General features: G+C 45.6%; 1 protein-coding gene across 2 annotated transcripts in view; it reads left to right on the forward strand.

Moving 5' to 3' along the window:
- Window positions 1–16,619, forward strand: part of HEATR4 (HEAT repeat containing 4) — a 35,902-nt gene extending 19,283 nt beyond the window's left edge. The window contains exons 12-17 of one of the 2 annotated variants that reach the window (XM_066608290.1): window positions 7,816–7,996; window positions 8,220–8,289; window positions 10,504–10,690; window positions 10,800–10,878; window positions 14,647–14,818; window positions 16,235–16,619. In XM_066608290.1, coding sequence (XP_066464387.1) covers window positions 7,816–7,996; window positions 8,220–8,289; window positions 10,504–10,690; window positions 10,800–10,878; window positions 14,647–14,818; window positions 16,235–16,251 — 706 coding nt within the window. In that variant the 3' untranslated portion in view covers window positions 16,252–16,619. Of the gene's footprint in view, window positions 1–7,815; window positions 7,997–8,219; window positions 8,290–10,503; window positions 10,691–10,799; window positions 10,879–11,226; window positions 11,344–14,646; window positions 14,819–16,234 lie in introns of those variants that run through there. The other variant, XM_066608291.1, reaches the window with a different exon arrangement.
- The last annotated feature ends 3,221 nt before the right edge of the window (window positions 16,620–19,840 follow it).

Consider the following 19,840-nt stretch of genomic DNA (forward strand, 5'->3'; position numbering starts at 1 on the left):
GTTCATTTTATTAACAACAGTGGTCACCGGACCACCCTGCCTCATGTCCCTTTGTGTCCTCGTACCTCCATCCGGCCGAACAGCAAGATCAAAGACTTAAAGGGCTAACAAGTTTAATTAATCATCATTCACTCTGCCTGTCAGTATTGGGTTAAGCGGCCTCCAGCATAATCCGATTTCTCACACCTTCTCTTGCTCCTTATGTTCTTACGTCAGGATATGCTTGGGGCTGCATAACCTGGCACTGACAAACAAGATGAGTGTTGATTAAGTCTCTGATCTGACTATTTAGTCAGATGGAGGTACAGAGGTGCTCTATTACTTAGATGGGGCTTCAATACTTTCAGGAACACAGAGAAAGCTCCAGTACAGTCGGCATAGAGGGGGCTCCATTACGTCTTAGGAGGCATGGATAGGGCTTCAATATTTGGAGGGGCACAGAGGGGGCTACAATACGTTGAGAGGTCACAGAGGGGGCTCTATAGCTTTGATGAGGCACTTTAACTTTGTGAGGACACATGGGTGCAAATTACTTTTGTGCTGTCATAAATGGACCACTGTCACTTTGTGAGTATAAAGGATGTATTATTATTCATGGGCACTAGAGATGAGCTAGCACACTCGTCCGAGCTTGATGCTCGTTACTCGAGACAAACACCACGCGGTACTCGAGTCAATTGCATTTCCTTCCCCGCATGTTTAGCACCATTTTCTAGCCAATAAACATGCGGAGAAGGCATTACCACTTCCTGCTGTGACGTGCCAGCCCCCCCCCCCCCCAGTAGTGAGTGGCTGGCAAGATCAGGTGACTGCCGAGTACTTAAAGTGGTCCTGCCCACGGCTCGCTTCAGACGCATGCTGGCAGAGGTTAGGGAAAATGCTGCTGCTTATACAGGGATAGTGTTAGCGTAGGATCCTGTCTTCAAGAACTCCAATGGTCCTTCTTAGGGCTACTCCTTATCATGTGCATTATAGTTGTGGCTGGCTTAGAGCAGTAGTGCACTAATTTTTTTTAAGCATCTCGGCCTGTGCAGGACATTTCAGCTATAGCGTTCTCAGTCTGCAGTGCATTAGGCAGAGTTTAGGGACAGAGCTGCCTATATGGGGAAAGTTTTACAGGACTCCTGATCCTCTGTGCAAGAACCCCAATGATCCTTCTTAGGGCTACATCTCACCGTGTGCATTATAGTTGTGGCTGGCTGGGAGCAGAAGTGCACCAACTTTTGTATTATGCATCTAGGCCTGTTCCCAGCCTTGAAGTTATAGCGTTCTCAGCCTGCAGTGCCGTACAACCAGCTCTCACCGTGAAACAGTACTCTAATATTTTCTAGGCCACTGCAAAGTATTTCAGCTCTGCCGCTGTGCAGAGCATCTCACAATACCATTTTCTTGGTGGGGTTGAGATAGCCGCAGTTACCAGCACTATCCACTGGCTTTAGAGTCTTCTCCCACTTCATACAGCCTCTCTTATCTACAAGTCTCTGTGAGCGGTAAATTATCCCTAGGTATCAGCGCAAGACAGCGGGTTAATTTTTTCAAGTCACAGCATAGAGCCTCCGCTATCTACAAGTCTCTGTGTGCGGTGAATTAAGGCCCAGTTGTCAGCGCTGTGCAGTGGGGTAATTTATTTGGGCCCTATTCTATTTTTAATCCGCCATGATGAGGAGTAGGGGTAAGGGTCGAGGATGTGGATGCGGACGCGGGCGTCCAAGTGAGGGTGTGGGCATAGGCCGAGTTCCTGGGCGTGGTGAATCACAGCCGGCTGCTGCGGGATTAGGAGAGAGGCAAGTTTCTGGGCTCCCCAGCTTCATATCACAATTTGCGGGTCCGCGTGGTAGACCTTTATTACAAACAGAGCAGTGCGAGCAGGTCCTGTCATGGATGTCAGAAAACGCATCCAGCAATGTATCGCCCACCCAGTCGTCTACGCAGTCCACTACTCCCGGCCTAGGGACTTCAACTTTGAATCATCTGGCTGCTCCTCCTTCCTCCCAGCCTCCTCACTCCATGAAAATGACATATTCTGAGCAGGCAGACTCCCAGGAACTGTTACAAGGGTTCGCCTATACTCTTGCTACAGAAATGTTACTGGGGTCCGCCTATACTTTCGCTACAAAAATGTTACTGGGGTCCGCCTATACTCTTGCTACAGAAATGTTAAAGGGGTCCGCCTATACTCTTGCTACAGAAATGTTACAGGGGTCTGCCTATACTCTTGCTACAGAAATGTTACAGGGGTCTGCCTATACTCTTGCTACAGAAATGTTACAGGGGTCCGCCTATACTCTTGCTACAGAAATGTTACAGGGGTCCGCCTATACTCTTACTACATAAATGTTACTGGGGTCTGCCTATACTCTTGCTACAGAAATGTTACAGGGGTCTGCCTATACTCTTGCTACAGAAATGTTATTGGGGTTCGCCTATACTCTTGCTAAAGAAATGTTACTGGGGTCCACCTATACTCTTGCTACATAAATTTTACTGGGGTCCGCCTATACTCTTGCTACAGAAATGTTACAGGGGTCCGTGTATACTCTTGCTACAGAAATGTTGCAAGGGTCTGCCTATACTCGATGCATGTTATTGGGGTCCGCCTATACTCTTGCTACATAAATGTTACAGGGGTCTGCCTATACTCTTGCTACATAAATGTTACTGGGGTCCGCCTATACACTTGGTACTGAAAGGTTTGAGGGGTTCACCTATACTGTTGCTACAGAAATGTTACAGGGGTCTGCCTATACTGCTGCTACACAAATGTTACAGGGGTCTGCCTATACTTCTGCTACTGAAATGTTACTGGGGTCCGCCTATACTCTTGCTACATAAATGTTACTGGGGTCCACCTATACTCTTGCTACACACGTTACAGGGGTCGGCCTATACGCTTGCTACAGAAATGTTACAGGGGTTCGCCTATACTCTTGCTACAGAAATGTTACTGGGTCTGCCTATACTCTTGCTACATAAATGTTACTGGGGTCCGCCTATAATCTTGCTACAGAAATGTTACAGGGGTCTGTCTATACTCTTTCTACAGAAATGTTACAGGGGTTCGCCTATACTCTAGCTACAGAAATGTTACTGGGGTCCGCCTATACTCTTACTACAGAAATGTTACAGGGGTTCGCCTATACTCTTGTTACAGAAATGTTACTGGGGTCTGCCTATAATCTTGCTACAGACATGTTACAGGGGTCTGCCTATACTCTTGCTACATAAATGTTACTGGGGTCCACCTATATACTTGGTACTGAAAGGTTTGAGGGGTTCACCTATACTCTTGCTCCAGAAATGTTACTGGGGTCCGCCTATACTGTGGGTGCACAAAGGCTTCCCATTACAGTGTTCAGCTGCCTGACACAAACACAGAATGAAGTGTGTGGGAACACATGGATTTCCCATAGCTATTTAACTCACGGCACCTTGGGTCACACAAGGTGGAGGCTGGGACCGAGCCTGACCCAGGGCCCGCTCATGTACTTTCCCCACAGAGTATTGCAGGTCCTACCTTGGTCATGGTTTCGCGGCCTTATTATGCCAGCTCCTCCTCCTGCTTGGGGTCTGGGGATCAGCGGTGGGCAACATGTATTTTCTCTCGTGTTACCACAGTTATCTGGCACAGTGGTTTGGGCCAAACAAAAGTAGCATTACTGCATTAATCAGATGTTCACAGCTGCACTAGCATCCGAGTCTGCTTGAGGCCCACGATTACTGAGGGTGTGGGCAGAGGCCAAGGTCCTGGGGGGGGAAGAATCAACTGCACCAGGTATGGCCTGTGGAACTTCTTTGTGGTTCATCCAGTCTTTGGAGCAATAGGAAGTAATGGTGTTGGTCAGCAGCACTCACCACGCTTCTACTCCAAACAGGAAAGGAATGGTGCACGCCTTTAAAGGGACTGGATCCCAAATCCCAGAAAGTCAAGATGCAAAGATGGATGTAAAACGCAGCACTCAGGTCCAGCGATTATAGTAAAAATGTACTCTTTATTGGACCCATGGTCCTAAGCTTGAAAAAAAACGTGCTGAGGGATTATACGTCACATCGCTGACGCTTAGGACCATGGGTCCAATAAAGAGTACATTTTTACTATAATCACTGGACCTGAATGCTGCCTTTTACATCCATCTTTGCATCTAGTCTTTGGAGCGATGAAAGCAACCATAACTGCTTTAAAGAGACGTTCACAGCTTTACTAGCATCCGAGTCTGCTTTATGCCCACGATTACTGAGGGTGTGAGCCGAGGCCAAGGTCGCTGGCGGGGTGAAACTGCCTTGTTTGGGCCCTCTGATCTCTTTATGTGGAATACCGTCTTTGAGTTTCATGGACTCGCCTATGCTATGGGTGCACAAAGACATCCCATTGTGTTTTACCTGTCTGGCTGAAATACATTGACTGACTTAGCTAGGGTGCAGACGGCTTTCCCATTGCAGTGTCTTACCTATCTGGCACAAATACACTGAATGACTAGGGCAGAAGTGTGGGCTGAGTTCCTGGGCGAGGTGAAACTCTGCCATGTTTGGGCACTCTCTTTTCTTCCTGTTTAATTTTGTCCCTGGGTTCCAGGGGCTCGTCTATACTGTGGGTGCACAAAGGCTCCCCATTGCATTGTTCAGCTATCTGACACATACAAAGAATGAATTGGGCAGAAATGTGGGCTGAGGCAGAGGTCCTTGGTGGGGTGAAACTCTGCCATGTTTGGGGCACTCTGATTTCTTCATGTGTAATACTTTCCTTGGGTTCCAGGGGCTCACCTATGCTGTGTGTGAACAAAGACTTCCCATTGCGTTGTTTTACCTGTCTGGCACAAATATAATGACTGACTAGGGCAGAAATGTGGGCCGAGGCCGAGGCCCTTGGCGGTGTAAAACTCTGCCATGTTTGGCCACTCTGTTTTCCTCATGTCTAATACCATCTTTCAGTTCCTTGGCCTTGCCTATGCTGTGAGTGCACAAAAACTTCCCATCGCAGTGTTTTACCTGTCTGGCACAAATACACTCACTGACTGGGGCAGAAATGTGGGCCGAGGCCGAAGTCCTTGTCATGTTTGAGCACTCTGATTTCTGCCTGTGTAATACCCTCTTTGTGCACTGACAGCAGAGGCGGGCCCAAGGAACTCAAAGGCTTCCCATTGCGGTGTTGAGCTATCTGACACCTACACAGAATGAATTGTGTAGGGACACATGGATTTTCCATTGCTATGTAACTCGCGGCACCTTGGGTCACACAAGGTGGAGGCTGGGACCAAGCCTGACCCTGGGCCCGCTCACGTGCTTCCCACACAGAGTATTGCTGCATTGTGGAGATGTGTAGAAGTGCTGGTACCTGAGTCCCCTTTATGCCCACGTTTGCGGCTCCTGACAATTTTGTGACGGAGGTGGCACGGGATTGGAATGATGATCGTACGTCAATTTATCATCAATTCTCAACAGCATTGTGAGCTATCGCCCAAACTTTCAAAGAGGGTCGCTGCCTGGCCCTGCCAACCCTCTGCAGTGCGTGCCTCCGGTTCCTCCTCATCCAGTACGCACTTATAAATCGACATGAGGGTGGTGTGGCTATGAAGCGAGCGTTTGGCATGAGGCCAGCTGAACGCTGCGCAGGGAAAATTTGTGTGCGCTGTGGACACAGGGTCGTGCGGAGGGTTGGACAGCAATGCCAGCATGTAACCAAGAAAAAGAGGCAGCAGTGTCAACCGCAGGCAGTGATTGTCCTTGGTTGCAGGTAGTGTAGGGCTTAGCTAAGGTGTGCCAGTGCGTGTGCCTTGCTAATGAGGGTTTGTCCCAAGTAAATTGTTAGGGGGGTGACCGCCAGGCTCTTTCCCCCATTTTGGCTTAATAGTGGGACCTGGGAGCCTCAGATGCAGCCATGCATGTTGCCTCTGACCTTCCCTATCCATTTCTGTGGTGTTTCCATGAATTTCTGATGTTTTGTGGTGTTTCGCAAAGTCATCACCTATGCGGAGCATTGGTCCCATACAAAAATGCTCGAGTCCCCCATTGACTGCAATGGGGTTCGTAACTCGAAACGAGCTCTCGAGCATTACGAAAAGTTCGACTCGAGTACCGAGCACCTGAGCATTTCGGTGCTCGCTCATCTCTAATGGGCACAAAGTGGGCATTATTATTTTAGGGTGGGGGGGGCACAAAGGAGGCATTATTTGTAGGATCACTAGAGAGGAATTAAGGCTGGGTTCACACAGGGCGGATTTGCCGTGTGGAATTTCGCCGTGGCAAATCCGCCCGCGGCCGCTAATCTCGGGAATAGCCAGCCATGTGGACGAGATTTCTCAGAAATCTCGTCCACACGGGACGGCCAATCCGCTGCGGTAAGTCCGGCTGAAACCACCGCGGTTTCAGAAGATGCAGCATGTCTATTTACCTTTCTTTTTTGTTTATTTTCATCGCGGCAGCGCTCTCCTCTATGGAGCGCCGGCCGCAACGGAAAAGCGAGCGGCCGGGCCGCTTCAAAGCCGCCGCGGCTTAAACCGCGGCGGTTCTCCCGGCGGAAATCTCGCGGTTTTTGCTGTGGCCAAAGTGCGAGATTTCCGATGGGAATACGCCCCGTGTGAACCCAGCCTCATATTGCGTGGGGAATTATTACTTTGTGGGGCACAAAAGATGACACTACTACTATTGGAAGCATTGAGATGGCTATTGGGATAGCGACAGGAAGAGGAGAGTATGCAGAGATGATTCATGGATGGAAGAATTTTTCATGGCAGTCTGGGTCCAGATAGAGCAGAAAGAGTAAAGAGAACGATACCAATCAGAGGAGACATCAGCTGTTATCACTGACAGTAACTGCACTGTAATCACTATTACTGTGTAGAACTGGTATCTGACCATTATAAGTCACTGCATTGTTTAGACTTAAACTACAGCTAAACTGCTGTACAAGGGCCTGCCATGTTATAAAAGTTGTCATCTAGATATGCTGTCTTATATATACATATATTTTTTCCTTTTTTGGATGGGGGGTGGGGTGCTGAAGGAATATAACATATTATGGGGGCTGTGCCTCTAACCTTTTCAGACCTTCACAACACCTCTGGCTGCTCGTGCTGCATCAAAGAGACGGTGGAAAGTTTTGGAAGGACCATGGCTGGCAGCCATTAAGAGTAGTTGCGGGGTCGAGGTCCCAAGCTAAACATTCCCACTGGGACCCTTGAACTTTTAGGTGCGCCTCTGGAAAAACAAGCTCACAGAGGAGACAGGAAGAAGAATTTAAGAGCTGCTTTTCTACAGACACTGGCAGACATGATGAGATGCTGCAGGTAGTAATAATTAATAATTTTCAATAATACTTTGTGAGTATGAGGATTCAATTCAAGCTCCATATATTTCAGCTTAATGGCTCCCTGTGTGTGAAATAGCCAGTTACCTGACTATATACACAGTACTGGGAAGTATACTGTATCCCTGAAAATAAGACCTACCCAAAAAATAAGCCCTAGCATGATTTTTTAGGATTTTTAAGTATGCAGAATGATTTTTCAGGATTTTTGAGGATGCTTGAACTATAAACTCTACTCCAAAAATAAGCCGTAATTATAGTTAGTTAAAAACGCCAATGTAAATAGTGTCCAAGCAGCTATACATGTAAAAAAGTAAAATCTTTTGGAGCAAAAATTAATTTTAGACCCTGTCTTATTTTCGGGGAAACAGGGTATCAGCTGCCTTTTCCCCACAGACAACAATTCTTATTGGTGAGATTACTAATTACTGTAATTAATACAATTGTTGCAGTTGAAACATAGAAACATAGATATATAAAATTATATCTAATTGTAATCTGAATATTATTTCCAGAAAGCACTTGGAGAGCGATAGCTGGAAAACAAAGGTCGAGGCTTTATCTCTTATTGGGTTTCTACAGATTATGACTGTTCAGCTGCTCCCGGGATTCTTGCAGTGCTTTGATAATGACTTTTTAGCTGTTCGTAGACAGGCCTGTCAGACTGCTGGATTACTTCGGATTAAAGATGAGATGGTGAGTATATAAGGAAATGAAGAAGTAGTTCAGCACATAAACAGTGGCCACTATACTACGGAACGCATGGCTATAGTATAGGGAACCAAAAATGACATACATAATTACTGCTTATATATATAATGATTGGTCTACGTTATAGAATGTATAGGTTTCTAAGCAGTAAAATGTTACTTTTTAAGAAACGTTTGCATTATTAACATGTTTCACTGTATTTCACTAGGTCATGAATTGCCTGTATAACCTAGTTCAGAATGATCCAGTATGGAAAATCAAAGCACATGCAATCAAAGGTTAGCAGTACAAGCTGTTCACAGTTTGGCATGCCTGCATATAGCAATCTGGCCCCCGAGAGCAGATGTTAGAGACTGCAGCGTCCGTGGACACTGAAGCATACATGGCGTTCTATTTATATGTTTCTTATCTATGAATTTGCTTTGGCAACAGATACAGCAAAAGCTAAGAGCCCTTTTACATAAGTTATCGCTCAAAATTCGCTCAAAAGCCATCTTTTGAGCGATAATCGTTGCATGTAAATGTGTCCATCTTTCACTTTTCTGCCAAACAATGATTTTATGTTTGGCATAAAATCCATGGTTTGTCAGAAGAGCCGATAGCAGGGATTTCACGCTGTGTTCTCCATGGGGAGCGCTGATAACATTGTCTCAGCTGTCAGCCCTGTGGTAGAACAAAGAGAATGTATTAAGAGAACAGACCACCCACTGTTCTCTGAATATAGCTCCAGGCGGCTCGCACGCATTAATAAGTTACTAATTGGCATTAGTACCAATTAGTATTATATGCAAAATAATCGCTCAAAAGATCATCTTTGTGTGTAAAAGGGCCTTAAAGCTGCAGTTGCAAATAGCTATTGTTGGGGCCATTAAATGTTTGTTAGTACTTATTGATGTATAAAATATTCTAATTAGTATTGTAATGCTATTATTTTCTCTCATCATTAAAGTTTACCTGTCATTTCGCTAAACTTAAAAAAAGGGAGAACAAAGCTAAGTGGTCGATAGCCTCATTGGAAGTCTATGGCCCTTAGGGTGCATTTACACGAACGTATATCGGCTCGGTTTTCACGCCGAGCCAATATACGTTGTCCTCGGGTGCGGGGGGGGGGGGGGAGGATGGAAGAGCCAAGTGCAGGAACTGAGCTCCCGCCCCACTCTCTGCCTCCTCTCCGCCCCTCTGCACTATTTGCAATGAGAGGAGGCGGGACGGGGGCGGGGCTAAAGGCCGGGAATTAGCCCTGCCCCCGTCCCGCCTCTCCCCATTGCAAATAGTGCAGAGGGGCGGAGAGGAGGCAGAGAGGGGGCGGGAGCACAGTTCCTGGCCCTGGCTCTTCCATCCTCCCTCCCCTGCACACGAGGACAACGTATATCGGCTCGGCGTAAAACCCGAGCTGATATACGTTCGTGTGAATGCACCCTTACACTGTTAACTACATTTCTCCCAGGATAGCCCAAAAAAAGCCAGTCTGACCTGAGGAGCCACTTCAGCCCTTTCACGGGGATCTTATTGCCCGGGCCCCTACTGATCAAAACTTCTTATAAGCTACTATGACATGCCAAAAGTTTTGCAAAACAACCATGACTTTATAAAGCACCATTATATTTATGGTGCCGTATTGTATTGCACTAACCTCTTTCATGTGTTAGGCCCCATTCAGGAGGCTATACTGCAGATGCTTTTAATGTCTGTATTACGCAGTAAGACCCGCACCTCTACTGTTTAAATGGAGTGAACTTAGATTACCACTTCGATCATGATCAAAGCCAGCTGCAGTATGGCCCTCTGAATAACTATTGCGCACTGTTTCTGCGAACCTTCTTCATCTTACCAATCCTATTAATATGCCAGACATGCATGTGTGCTTTGTGTATGTCCATTATACCACATGGCACGCAGAATGGTATTAAAGGCAACATGTACTGTAGCCTCCTGGACTTTGTCTATGCCTAAAGCATGTTTGCCTATCGACATTTTCAATGTAGAAGTAGCTAGTTTGAGTAACTTTGCATTATACAACTGAACTGTGTCCACAACCTGTAGGTTTCCAGAACTGAAAATCTCCCAGTAGTCCTCGCTGGTATTAAAAACACAACCTTTCCCCCACTGGTCAGTTATTCGTTGTCCTGGTGTGTGTGTGCACTGAGCTGATTTCTACAGGAAGCAGATAGCGCTGAACTCTCTGTAGTGGCTAGGCTGGGTATTATAAGCAAATTTCTTATTCACTTCAATGGGTGCTCTGTCTGTAATACCAAGGCTGGCCACTGCAGTGGGGATGGACCTGTCTGCTTTCTACAGAAAGCATGAGCACATTGGCCAAGAAAACAGCTGATCAGCAGGGATCCTGGGGCACTGATTCCCGCCGATGTACTACTGATGATGACCTATCAATAGTTTACAACTGGACAACCCCTTTGAGGCATTAAACAGCTTTCACATTTTTATGAAATAAGGTACTGTAAATGTCATCCAGTGTGCTATTTTATTCCTAGCTTTAGGTAAAATCGGACTTATAACATCGCGTGTGAAAGAACTTTTGTTGTGGACTGTACAGTTCAAAGAACCAGGAGTGCGAATAGAAGCTTATCGCTGCATTGCAGCATTGAATTTGTCTGACTACGAAGTTCAACACGCACTTCAAGATAGATTGATACTGGAGTCCCATGAGCTTGCCAGTAGGTGAGAAATATGGCTTTCTTAAAAACAATGAAGTAACTATGCCTACTAACTTACCATACTTTTACTAGTTAGTAAAAATATATTATTTTCCTAATTTTTTGACTTTTAGGGAGTTGAAACAAACATTGACTGCATTAAACATGACACATAATGGGAATCAGGAGCTGATGTCACAAGTCAAGCATCAGGTACGTGCTATACAATCTGTATTCACTGTACAGGATGTGTAGATGCCAATAACGGCCAAACATTCAATGTCACTATTCAGCTTGTCTAGAGCAGTGTCCATCTCTATAAAGAGGAAGATTAGATCTCTCTCCTCATATTTGCTATTGTAACACTCATAATCTCATGTAATCCCAGAGCATTTGGACAAAGTAATACCCTGAAAACTACAGTGTGTCTAAATCTATTATATATAGCATGCTGGAAAATCCATGTCTGTTAAAGGTGTTGGCCACCGTAGTAAAATGTTAAGAAATGCATAATAAACATTTTAACCCTTTCCAATCCAATTTGTATCCTGGTTTTCCTAGGGGGCTTACTCCTTTTCTGCCATTATACAACAGCGCTATCTGCTGGCTAAAGCCAGTACTGCATGAGGTGACACGTTGGATAGGCTCCGACAGAAGAGAGGCTGGCAGTATACAGTAAGAGAACCCAGACGGACGTCTTCCAACATCGGAGTTGTACAGCCTTAAAGGGGTTGTCTCGCGAAAGCAAGTGGGGTTAAGTACTTCTGTATGGCCATATTAATGCACTTTGTCATATACATCGTGCATTAAATATGAGCCATACAGAAGTTATTCACTTATCTGCTCCGTTGCTGGCGTCCCCGTCTCCATGGCTCCGTCTAATTTCGGTGTCTTCTTGCTTTTTTAGACGCGCTTGTGCAGATGGGTCTTCTCCCTTCGGCTCCGCTCGGCAGCAGCGGCGTTTTGGCTCCGCCCCCTTGTACGCATCATCGCGTAGCTCCGCCCCCATCCCATGTGCCGATTCCAGCCAATCAGGGGGCTGGAATCGGCACATGGGATGGGGGCGGAGCTACGCGATGACGCTACAAGGGGCGTAGCCAAAACGCCGCTGCTGCCGAGCGGAGCCGAAGGGAGAAGACCCATCTGCGCAAGCGCGTCTAAAAAAGCAAGAAGACACCGAAATTAGACGGAGCCATGGAGACGGGGACGCCAGCAACGGAGCAGGTAAGTGAATAACTTCTGTATGACTCATATTTAATGCACGATGTATATTACAAAGTGCATTAATATGGCCATACAGAAGTGTACAACCCCACTTGCTTTCGCGAGACAACCCCTTTAAATCATAATGTCTTAAGATGTCAGACAGTGGATTGGAAAGGGTTAATAAATTTACTAATATAGCTTTATCATTAGTTCTGCGCTATCTGTTGAGTAGCCATGCCCCCTTTTAATGATAGCAGTATCTTCTGATCGCATGCCACCATCGTCCAATGTGTGGCCAGAGATGGAGAAGCATGCGACCAGACACGTCACTCTGCATCCTCCATTATAATACACTGTGCCTGTGCTAGTTTCTGGTTAACTATGCTATTCTGTGCTCCAAAATAAATGGGAAGGAACAGAAACCATGTCAAATGGAGATACCTTTGGTCTCTGTTTGTCTAATTAATGTCTATATTTCTGTCCAACGTTCCGTCTGAGTAGCAATTTTCAGTTATTTCAGGCAGACCCACGGGTAAAATAAAAGAATACAAAACAGTATGAATCATAGGAAAATCTAAAGTATCAAGGAAGGGACAAGGCATGGGAGGAAAGGATGGAGTAGTAAATTAGGGCAATTAAAACATTTTTCTTGCATAATATATATAATGTAGTATTGCTGAGAACATTGTAAATGTCTGGTATTGTTGATGCCGAGTATTACTTTTATAACAAACCAGTAGAAAGAGAGAGATTGTGATTCCACTGTATAGAGCTCCGTTAAGACCTCATCTGGAATACTGGGCTCACTTCTGGAGGCCCCACCCACAGAAAAACCTTGATAAAATAGAATGAGTCCAAAGACAGGCTGCAAAAATAATTTAAAAAAAGGCAAAAAACTAAAACTTATCAGAAAACTTAATTTGTATAGCTTGGAAGAAAGAAAGGAGGGGGTATGATGGAAATCTTTAGGCCTCGTTCACACGAGCGCACAATGCATGCCGAAGTTAGCCGAGCACAAAGAGCGCTGCTCTTAGAACCAATGGTTTCTAATGGAAACTTTCAGATGAAAGAATTTAAAGCGCATAAAAGAAGCGCACCTAAAAAGATAGGACATGCACAACTGAAATTCCCTGCTGAGTGAAAAGAAAGGACCTGACCTATCTTTGGTGCATGAGGCGCAGGAGTGTCTATAGACTTCTGTGGGAGCTGGATAACAAGGGGAAGGTTGATTAGGTAAATATTCCGATTATTAGTGTAAACTGCTAAATAATCAGAATGGGAGATAAAGGCCGCCTGCAGACGGGTGGGTCGGACCCGACCCGAGCGCCTGCAGGGACCAGCACGTACTCACCCGCGCCCGCGGCTCCGGCTGTTTGATGTGCCGGCTTGCCGGGCAGCCGGCGCATGCGCAGACCGGAGCCGGCGGCGGGTAAGTGACATTTCAGAGCATGTCGCGATTTGTTTGCCGCGCAAGTTTTCGCGCAGCCAAATTGCGGCCATCTGCATAGGATTGCATTTGTTAACGCAATCCTATGCAGGCTTCCAGCGGCGGAAATTCTACGGGAAATCCCACCGCGGAATTTCCGCTCGTGTGCAGGCGCCTATAGGGAGATAAGGGGGGAAGGAGTGCTGCTGCGCCGCTAAACACAGAGACACATTTTTAATGTCCTGCTGTAAGCTCCTATTAGTCCCTGCAGGGATGAGAGGACTAACAGGAGTTTACAGCAGGACATTTAAAATGTGCTGTTCTGCTGTCCGGGAGAGAAGGAATTCCTCTGCAGGGAAACCTTTCTCTCTCTGCAGCGGGGAGAGAGATGAGGGAAAGCAACGGGGGAACCCCCTTTTTTGTGGGGCTTTCCTTTATCTCTCTCTATCCCCCACCCCCTTGGAGCAGCAGCGCCTGTTTTCCTGCATTGTGCGCTGCTATGCTTTTAGCCATGCAAATTCCCTCATGTGAATGGATGAATTTTACGCAAAGCAACTTCACAGAAAAACATCCATTCACGCTAGTTTTGCGCAGCTACACGTGTTTTTTTGCATGCGTTGTGCGCTCGTGTGAACGAGGCCTTATATATCGGAAAGGTTTAAAGCAATCCTATAAAGGCGAGTAATATTACTCCTTTCTTGTTAATCTGCCTCTTTCTGGCCACTTTTTGGGGTTCCAAGATAGTCGCAGCGGTTCTTAGACTACTCAATGCACTTTGCATTGGTAGTACATCTAAAGTCTAAGACACTACACGCAGCACTGGCCAATCCAAAAGCAGCGAGTAGTGCCTTAGACTACCATTGCACAATGTGTATTGTGTAGTCAGAGGAATGCTGTGGACACCTCGGAAGACCAAAGAGGGGCCTGGAAATTGGTGGATCCCCAGCAGATCAGCAAGAAAGGAAATTGCCAGGTAACGACACTCTCCCCCTCCGGAGGCAGATTTTGAGCTCAGGACCAGTGGGGCACTTTAAAGAAGGTTCAGGAGGTAAGAGTTTTTAATAAGAAACAAAACACAAGAACAAGTGGGCACAATCTGAGGTTAGTTGGAGGGGGAGATTAGCAATGTCAGAAAATGAAAGAGTACTAGATACTTGCAACAAACTTCAAGCAGTCGTGGTTGGAAAATCAATAATAAATGAATTCCTGCATGCCTGGGATAAGCATAGATCTATCCTTAGTGAGAGATAAAAGGAAGTAATCTAATGTAAGTCTGGATGGACCACTTAGTATTTTCTGCTGTCAGTCTTATATGTAAAAATATCCATTATGTTTTAATGGTCTCTCAGTTATCAAAGCTGTGCCAGAAGAAACTATTATTTCCCAAAGTACTGAAGATGGATGAAGTTCTAGCTTCAGGACAAACAGAGGTGGAACAAATACTGTATGACAACCCTGACTCGAAACACAAGACACAAGAACAAGGGTCTTTCAGAGATACTGTGGGCAGGGCATTGCCAGGTACATATACAGCCATTCACTTTGGGATTAGTGACGTAAACTTTGGATCCAGGTCTACTATGTAATCCAGGCAGAGTGCTTTCACATAGACTAATACTTTGTGCGGATCTGGATTGTAATGTTAATTTGCCACTTCAAATCCATGTCAAAATCACATATTAAGTGTAAGCAGCATTTCCTGATTCCGTGAAGTAGTGTGTCTTTGGGCTGGGAGATGAGAGCTGGCATCTGGTGAGTAACTACAGCTGTAGTTAGCACTGTTGCCTTGCAGCGCTGAGGGCATGGGTTTGAATCTGACCAAGGACAACAATTGTTTCAAGATTGTATGTCTGCCCTGCGTTTCCTTCCATAGCCCTAAAACACAGACATACCGATAGGTCAGTTTGGAGTTTAGATTGTGAGCTCCTGTGGGAACAAGTACCAATATGAGTGATGATGATCTATGTACAATACTGCAAAATATGCAGGTGATACAGAACTGAGTTAAATAAGCAGATGTCTCCTAATTGGGAAGAGAAATTACTATATTATTTTTTTTCCTATACTCCAATTGTATATATATGAGTGCCTGATATAGGAAAACTAGTAATTATTAGGAAATTACAGTACCAGTGTTTCTGGTGGCGCAATCACCACACAGCTCTGGATTCCAGACATCACACACACAGCTCTGCTACATCCACCCTGATTTCCAGACATCATACACACAGCGGCACTACATCCATCCTGATGCCCACACATTACACACACAGCTCTACTACATCCATGCTGATACCCACACATCACACACACAGCTCTACTGCATCCATCCTGATTCCCAAACATCACACACACAGCTCTACTACATCCATGCTGATACCCACACATCACACACACAGCTCTACTACATCCATCCTGATTCCCACACATCACACACACACAGCTCTACTACATCCATCCTGATTCCCACATATAGCTGTGCTGCATCTACATCCCAGGCATCACACACACAGTTCTCCTACATCCTGATCCCTTCCGCTTGTCCAGCAGGGATGACAACCAGCAGACTCCTGGATACAGTGATCAGCCCCTCGTCATGTGATCGCTGACTCCACCCACACAGGTGATCACATGACGGTGACCTCATCCCAGGCCCTGGCTGCTGCTGTCCAGCTCTTTGGGTTGGTGCCCTAACGTTGTTGTTCTTCTGCCAGTCAGGCTCTGTGTTTTATATATGCTGTAGAAACTGTGATGACATCACAGTTATGTGATCAGGAGTGGAAATGAGAAGCACTTACACACATACTCACAGACAAGTGGTCGTTAGTAGTTTCAATTAGATAGGAGTTTAACGTCTGATGGCAAGTTCTTTATACAGTACTAATTAATTATAAGAGTATATATGAATGTAAGAAATTCTGTGAATATGTCTTCCAGGTTCTAATACTGAATGAATGAAGACCAGCATCTTATCAAGAAGTACAAACTGCAGCTATCCCATTTGGGCTATCCATTATTTCTGCAGGAATCAGACAAGACAAAACTCTGTTTTTGTTCCAACACAAAATTAGCTCCAAGAGTGAAATCATTTTCTGAAATCAAACTCTATAAAATTAAAGTCAGCCCTAAAAAGCAAAAAACATTGGGGAAGTTGAAGTATTATTTTAAGGCTGCTTTCAAATAGGCAACAAAATCACACGATTTCCTTGCGATGCTACAGATCGCATGTATGTGAAGCCCATGCTTTCCAATGGGTTCCCTCACATTAGCGATCTTTTGTAGGTTGCTACATTGCGAGAAAAAAAATTACGGGATGCTGAATATTACTGCGATTTGCAATGTGTTGTAGCCCATGTTCCCCTATAGTACCTTCCTTTGTGTTGCATCACATCGCACGAAATCACAGTTTTCGTACGGTGGGATGCAACTTTTATAGTAGGAAGTCCTACTGTTTGTCCCTAAAATAAGCCCTAGCTGCATAAAAAAAATAAAACATTACCTAACAAGTGGTGTCCGCTCCGCCGCACTTTTCCTCCAGCATTTCCATGGCGCTTGTTTGTAGTCTTCAGCCACCGATTCCTGGTCAGGGGGTTCAAGAATCCCTCTTTCAGGAAGCGCTGGCTCTGATTGGTTCTCTAGCACCGCGGCTCAGCCAATCAGAGTCAGCGCTTCCTGCAGGCGAAATTTTTGAACCCCCTGACCAGATGCCAGTGGCTGAAGACTCCAAAAAAAGTGCCGCGGAACTGCTGAAGGAGAAGTGCGGCGGAGCGGACAGCTCCTGTTAGGTAAATGTATTGGTATTTTTTACGTAGCTGGGGCTTATTTTTGCGGCATGGCTTATATTTCAAGCACCCTCCTACCCACCCCCCTGAAAATCCAAGCAAAAGAGTGCTACGCAGTTGTCAGACTTTGTAGTACCGCAAAAATCATGCCATCGCTGCAAGAAAACGCGGTGATATCACTGTCAACCGTGTGAAACAGGCCTAGAGGGTAGTCTGGGGAGAAAAAAAACAAAACATTGAAATCTATTCAGGGCTGTAGAAAAACAAAGTCACATGCTCCTGAACTTCTGCAGCTCCGGTTCCAATAGTGCACTAGCCCCCACTGTACTCTTTTTCCAACTCCATCACAGGGAACTGTAACTGCAGCTGTGGTCGTAGGGACTGTGACCACTACAGCCAACTACTGGCTCCTTATTGGCTGTAGTGGTCACATGTTCCTAGGATGGGAGGATATCACTGGAGAAGAATGCAGCGGAGGACTGAGCACCGTTAGAATGGGAGCTTTGTTTTGTTTTTTTCAAATGTCTTTATACATCTATGAACAAGTTTTTAAAAATGTTTTCACCCCAGACTATCCCTTTAAGGTCCATATTTCGGTACTAGTTAAATTTCATAAAATATGTTTGTTTATAGGAGGTGAAAGTGTAAGGGGATAGCACTGCCACACATCCCTTTACACCGCTTACAGCAGTGGCTGGCGACTGTGGGAGGCTCCACCCCTTTCCGACTTGAGCTTGAAACGGGCAGATATGGAGAACTGCAATAGGCTCTGAGGCACCAGAGAAAGTCCATGTTCCCTTGCTAAAGAGCAGCATGGAGAGAAGAGTTAAAGCACTCAGAGCTCTGAAGATCATAGCAGTCATTGAATCTAGTGCTCGGAAGCGCTGTGAATGGGGTCATGCCCCCCCCATGATAATGTGGCAGGTGATGCAACTAGTGTATCACCGCCCAGAAGAATGCCGCCATAGAAGAGACAGTACAAAGTACAGTGCTAGGCCCCGACTATCCTTCAAGAATGAGCCAGGAGGCTCAAAAGTACTGTATTCTAGAGTTTAGGAGCTGCATCACAGCTTCTGAAGCTGCTACAGAAGTACAGCAAACGCAGCAACATTGTGTGGAGCAGGCTAGTAGGCACTGGAGGCCTGTGGGCGACATGGTGGCAGCCCCTAGTGAGGGAGAGCAAGGCAAGCAGCTCTGTCCTCCCACTGGGGAACAGCGCAAGAGAGGAGATAGATGCTAAAAAGTGCCCTGATGACCTGGAGGTCGAAGACCATTGAAAGGACCTGATAATCATAGTTGAAGGGCAGACGGAGCAGAGACAAAAAGGCCCCGATTACTAGGGGTCAAAGGGCAGGCATACATGAGAGAGGGATCGGAGCTATGCTGCATAGATGGCCAATTGGGCCACCAGAGGACATTACTGCAGCTTCGTAACAGTGAAGTTGGCCTGAATAAAAGCCGAATCAAGCAGCTAACAGTGACTTTCAGGAATTAGTGGGCCTGCTGAGGCAAGCACTTTGTGGACAGTGTGGTTGTGACATGGCTCAATTGCTAACAGCGAACTGTGCTGGGAATTTATCGGGATTGAACCTGGGACTGACGGACAATAGCGTTCTTTGGGATTCCGCAGAGTGCAGATAGTAGTGTGGTTCCATAAACTGTGTGCATTGAGGCACGGGAATTGGGGATGTATCCAAATAGAATTGGGTATTTCATACGAGGTTTATACCACATTCAAGTATTACATACCCTCCAAAAGGAGAGAAAAGCTAACTGTATTTCAGTGAAGTTTGGTTTGACAAAAAAAGGACATACTATCCACATGCTGCAGGAGCTTAATTTTTCTGTTACAGAACTTCCATCTACATGCTTCCCTTCAAAACAGCCATAGAGTTAAATGATAGAATTCTGCCTGCCAGTAGTCACCACCAGGTGGAGTCACTGCAAATAGGGTTATACAGCAGCCACTGAGCTCAATAGTGAATTTAACTTTAGTGAACGTTTCAGTGAGTCAGGTGGAATTTAATCACATAAAATTGGTTGTCCGGTGGCTACATTTTTAGACAAAAGAAAATAGCCTATACTCCCCATTTCGTCCGCCCTTCAGGTCCCAGTGATTATGTGCCATGTTATATGTGTGACCACTGCGGACAGTCTCTGGCATGTACCAACACTGAAGCCAGTGATTAGGCGCATGACTGCTCCAGCCAGATGGCATAACCCTGTACTACCTGAAAGTGAGCAGGAATGGGGGGGACTGAAGGGACAAGTTAGTATAGGCTGGTTTAGTTTACTTTTTCCGTCACTTTGTTTTAAGAAAAAAAGAATGTAGTCCAGGGGCGTAACTATAGGGGATGCGGTTGCACCTGGGCCCAGGAGCCTTAGGGAGCCCATAAGGCCTCTCTTCTCCATATAGTGAGCCTAGTACTATGAATAAAGCATTATAGTTGTGGGCCGTGTTACAGGTTTTGCATTGGGGCCCAGGAGCTACAAGTTACACCTATGATATAGTCAGTGGCCAACTCCTTCAACTTTGAGGTCAAATAGGGTATTGTGACAAACAGATTCTGACTACTGTATATTATAAATGATTAAATACAGAATTTTTAACCTAAAAAACAGAAATATCAGTTCATTGTATGATGAAAAGTTAACACTTTTCTAGTATATAGATTCTTAGCAGTTTTCAAGATTTCTGCTCGTAGACATTAAATGGAAACCTTCATTGCTGATTTCTAGAGGACAAAAATCTGTCCCGGTC

Source organism: Eleutherodactylus coqui, chromosome 6 (assembly GCF_035609145.1).
Source record: "Eleutherodactylus coqui strain aEleCoq1 chromosome 6, aEleCoq1.hap1, whole genome shotgun sequence".
Classification (NCBI taxonomy): domain Eukaryota; kingdom Metazoa; phylum Chordata; class Amphibia; order Anura; family Eleutherodactylidae; genus Eleutherodactylus; species Eleutherodactylus coqui.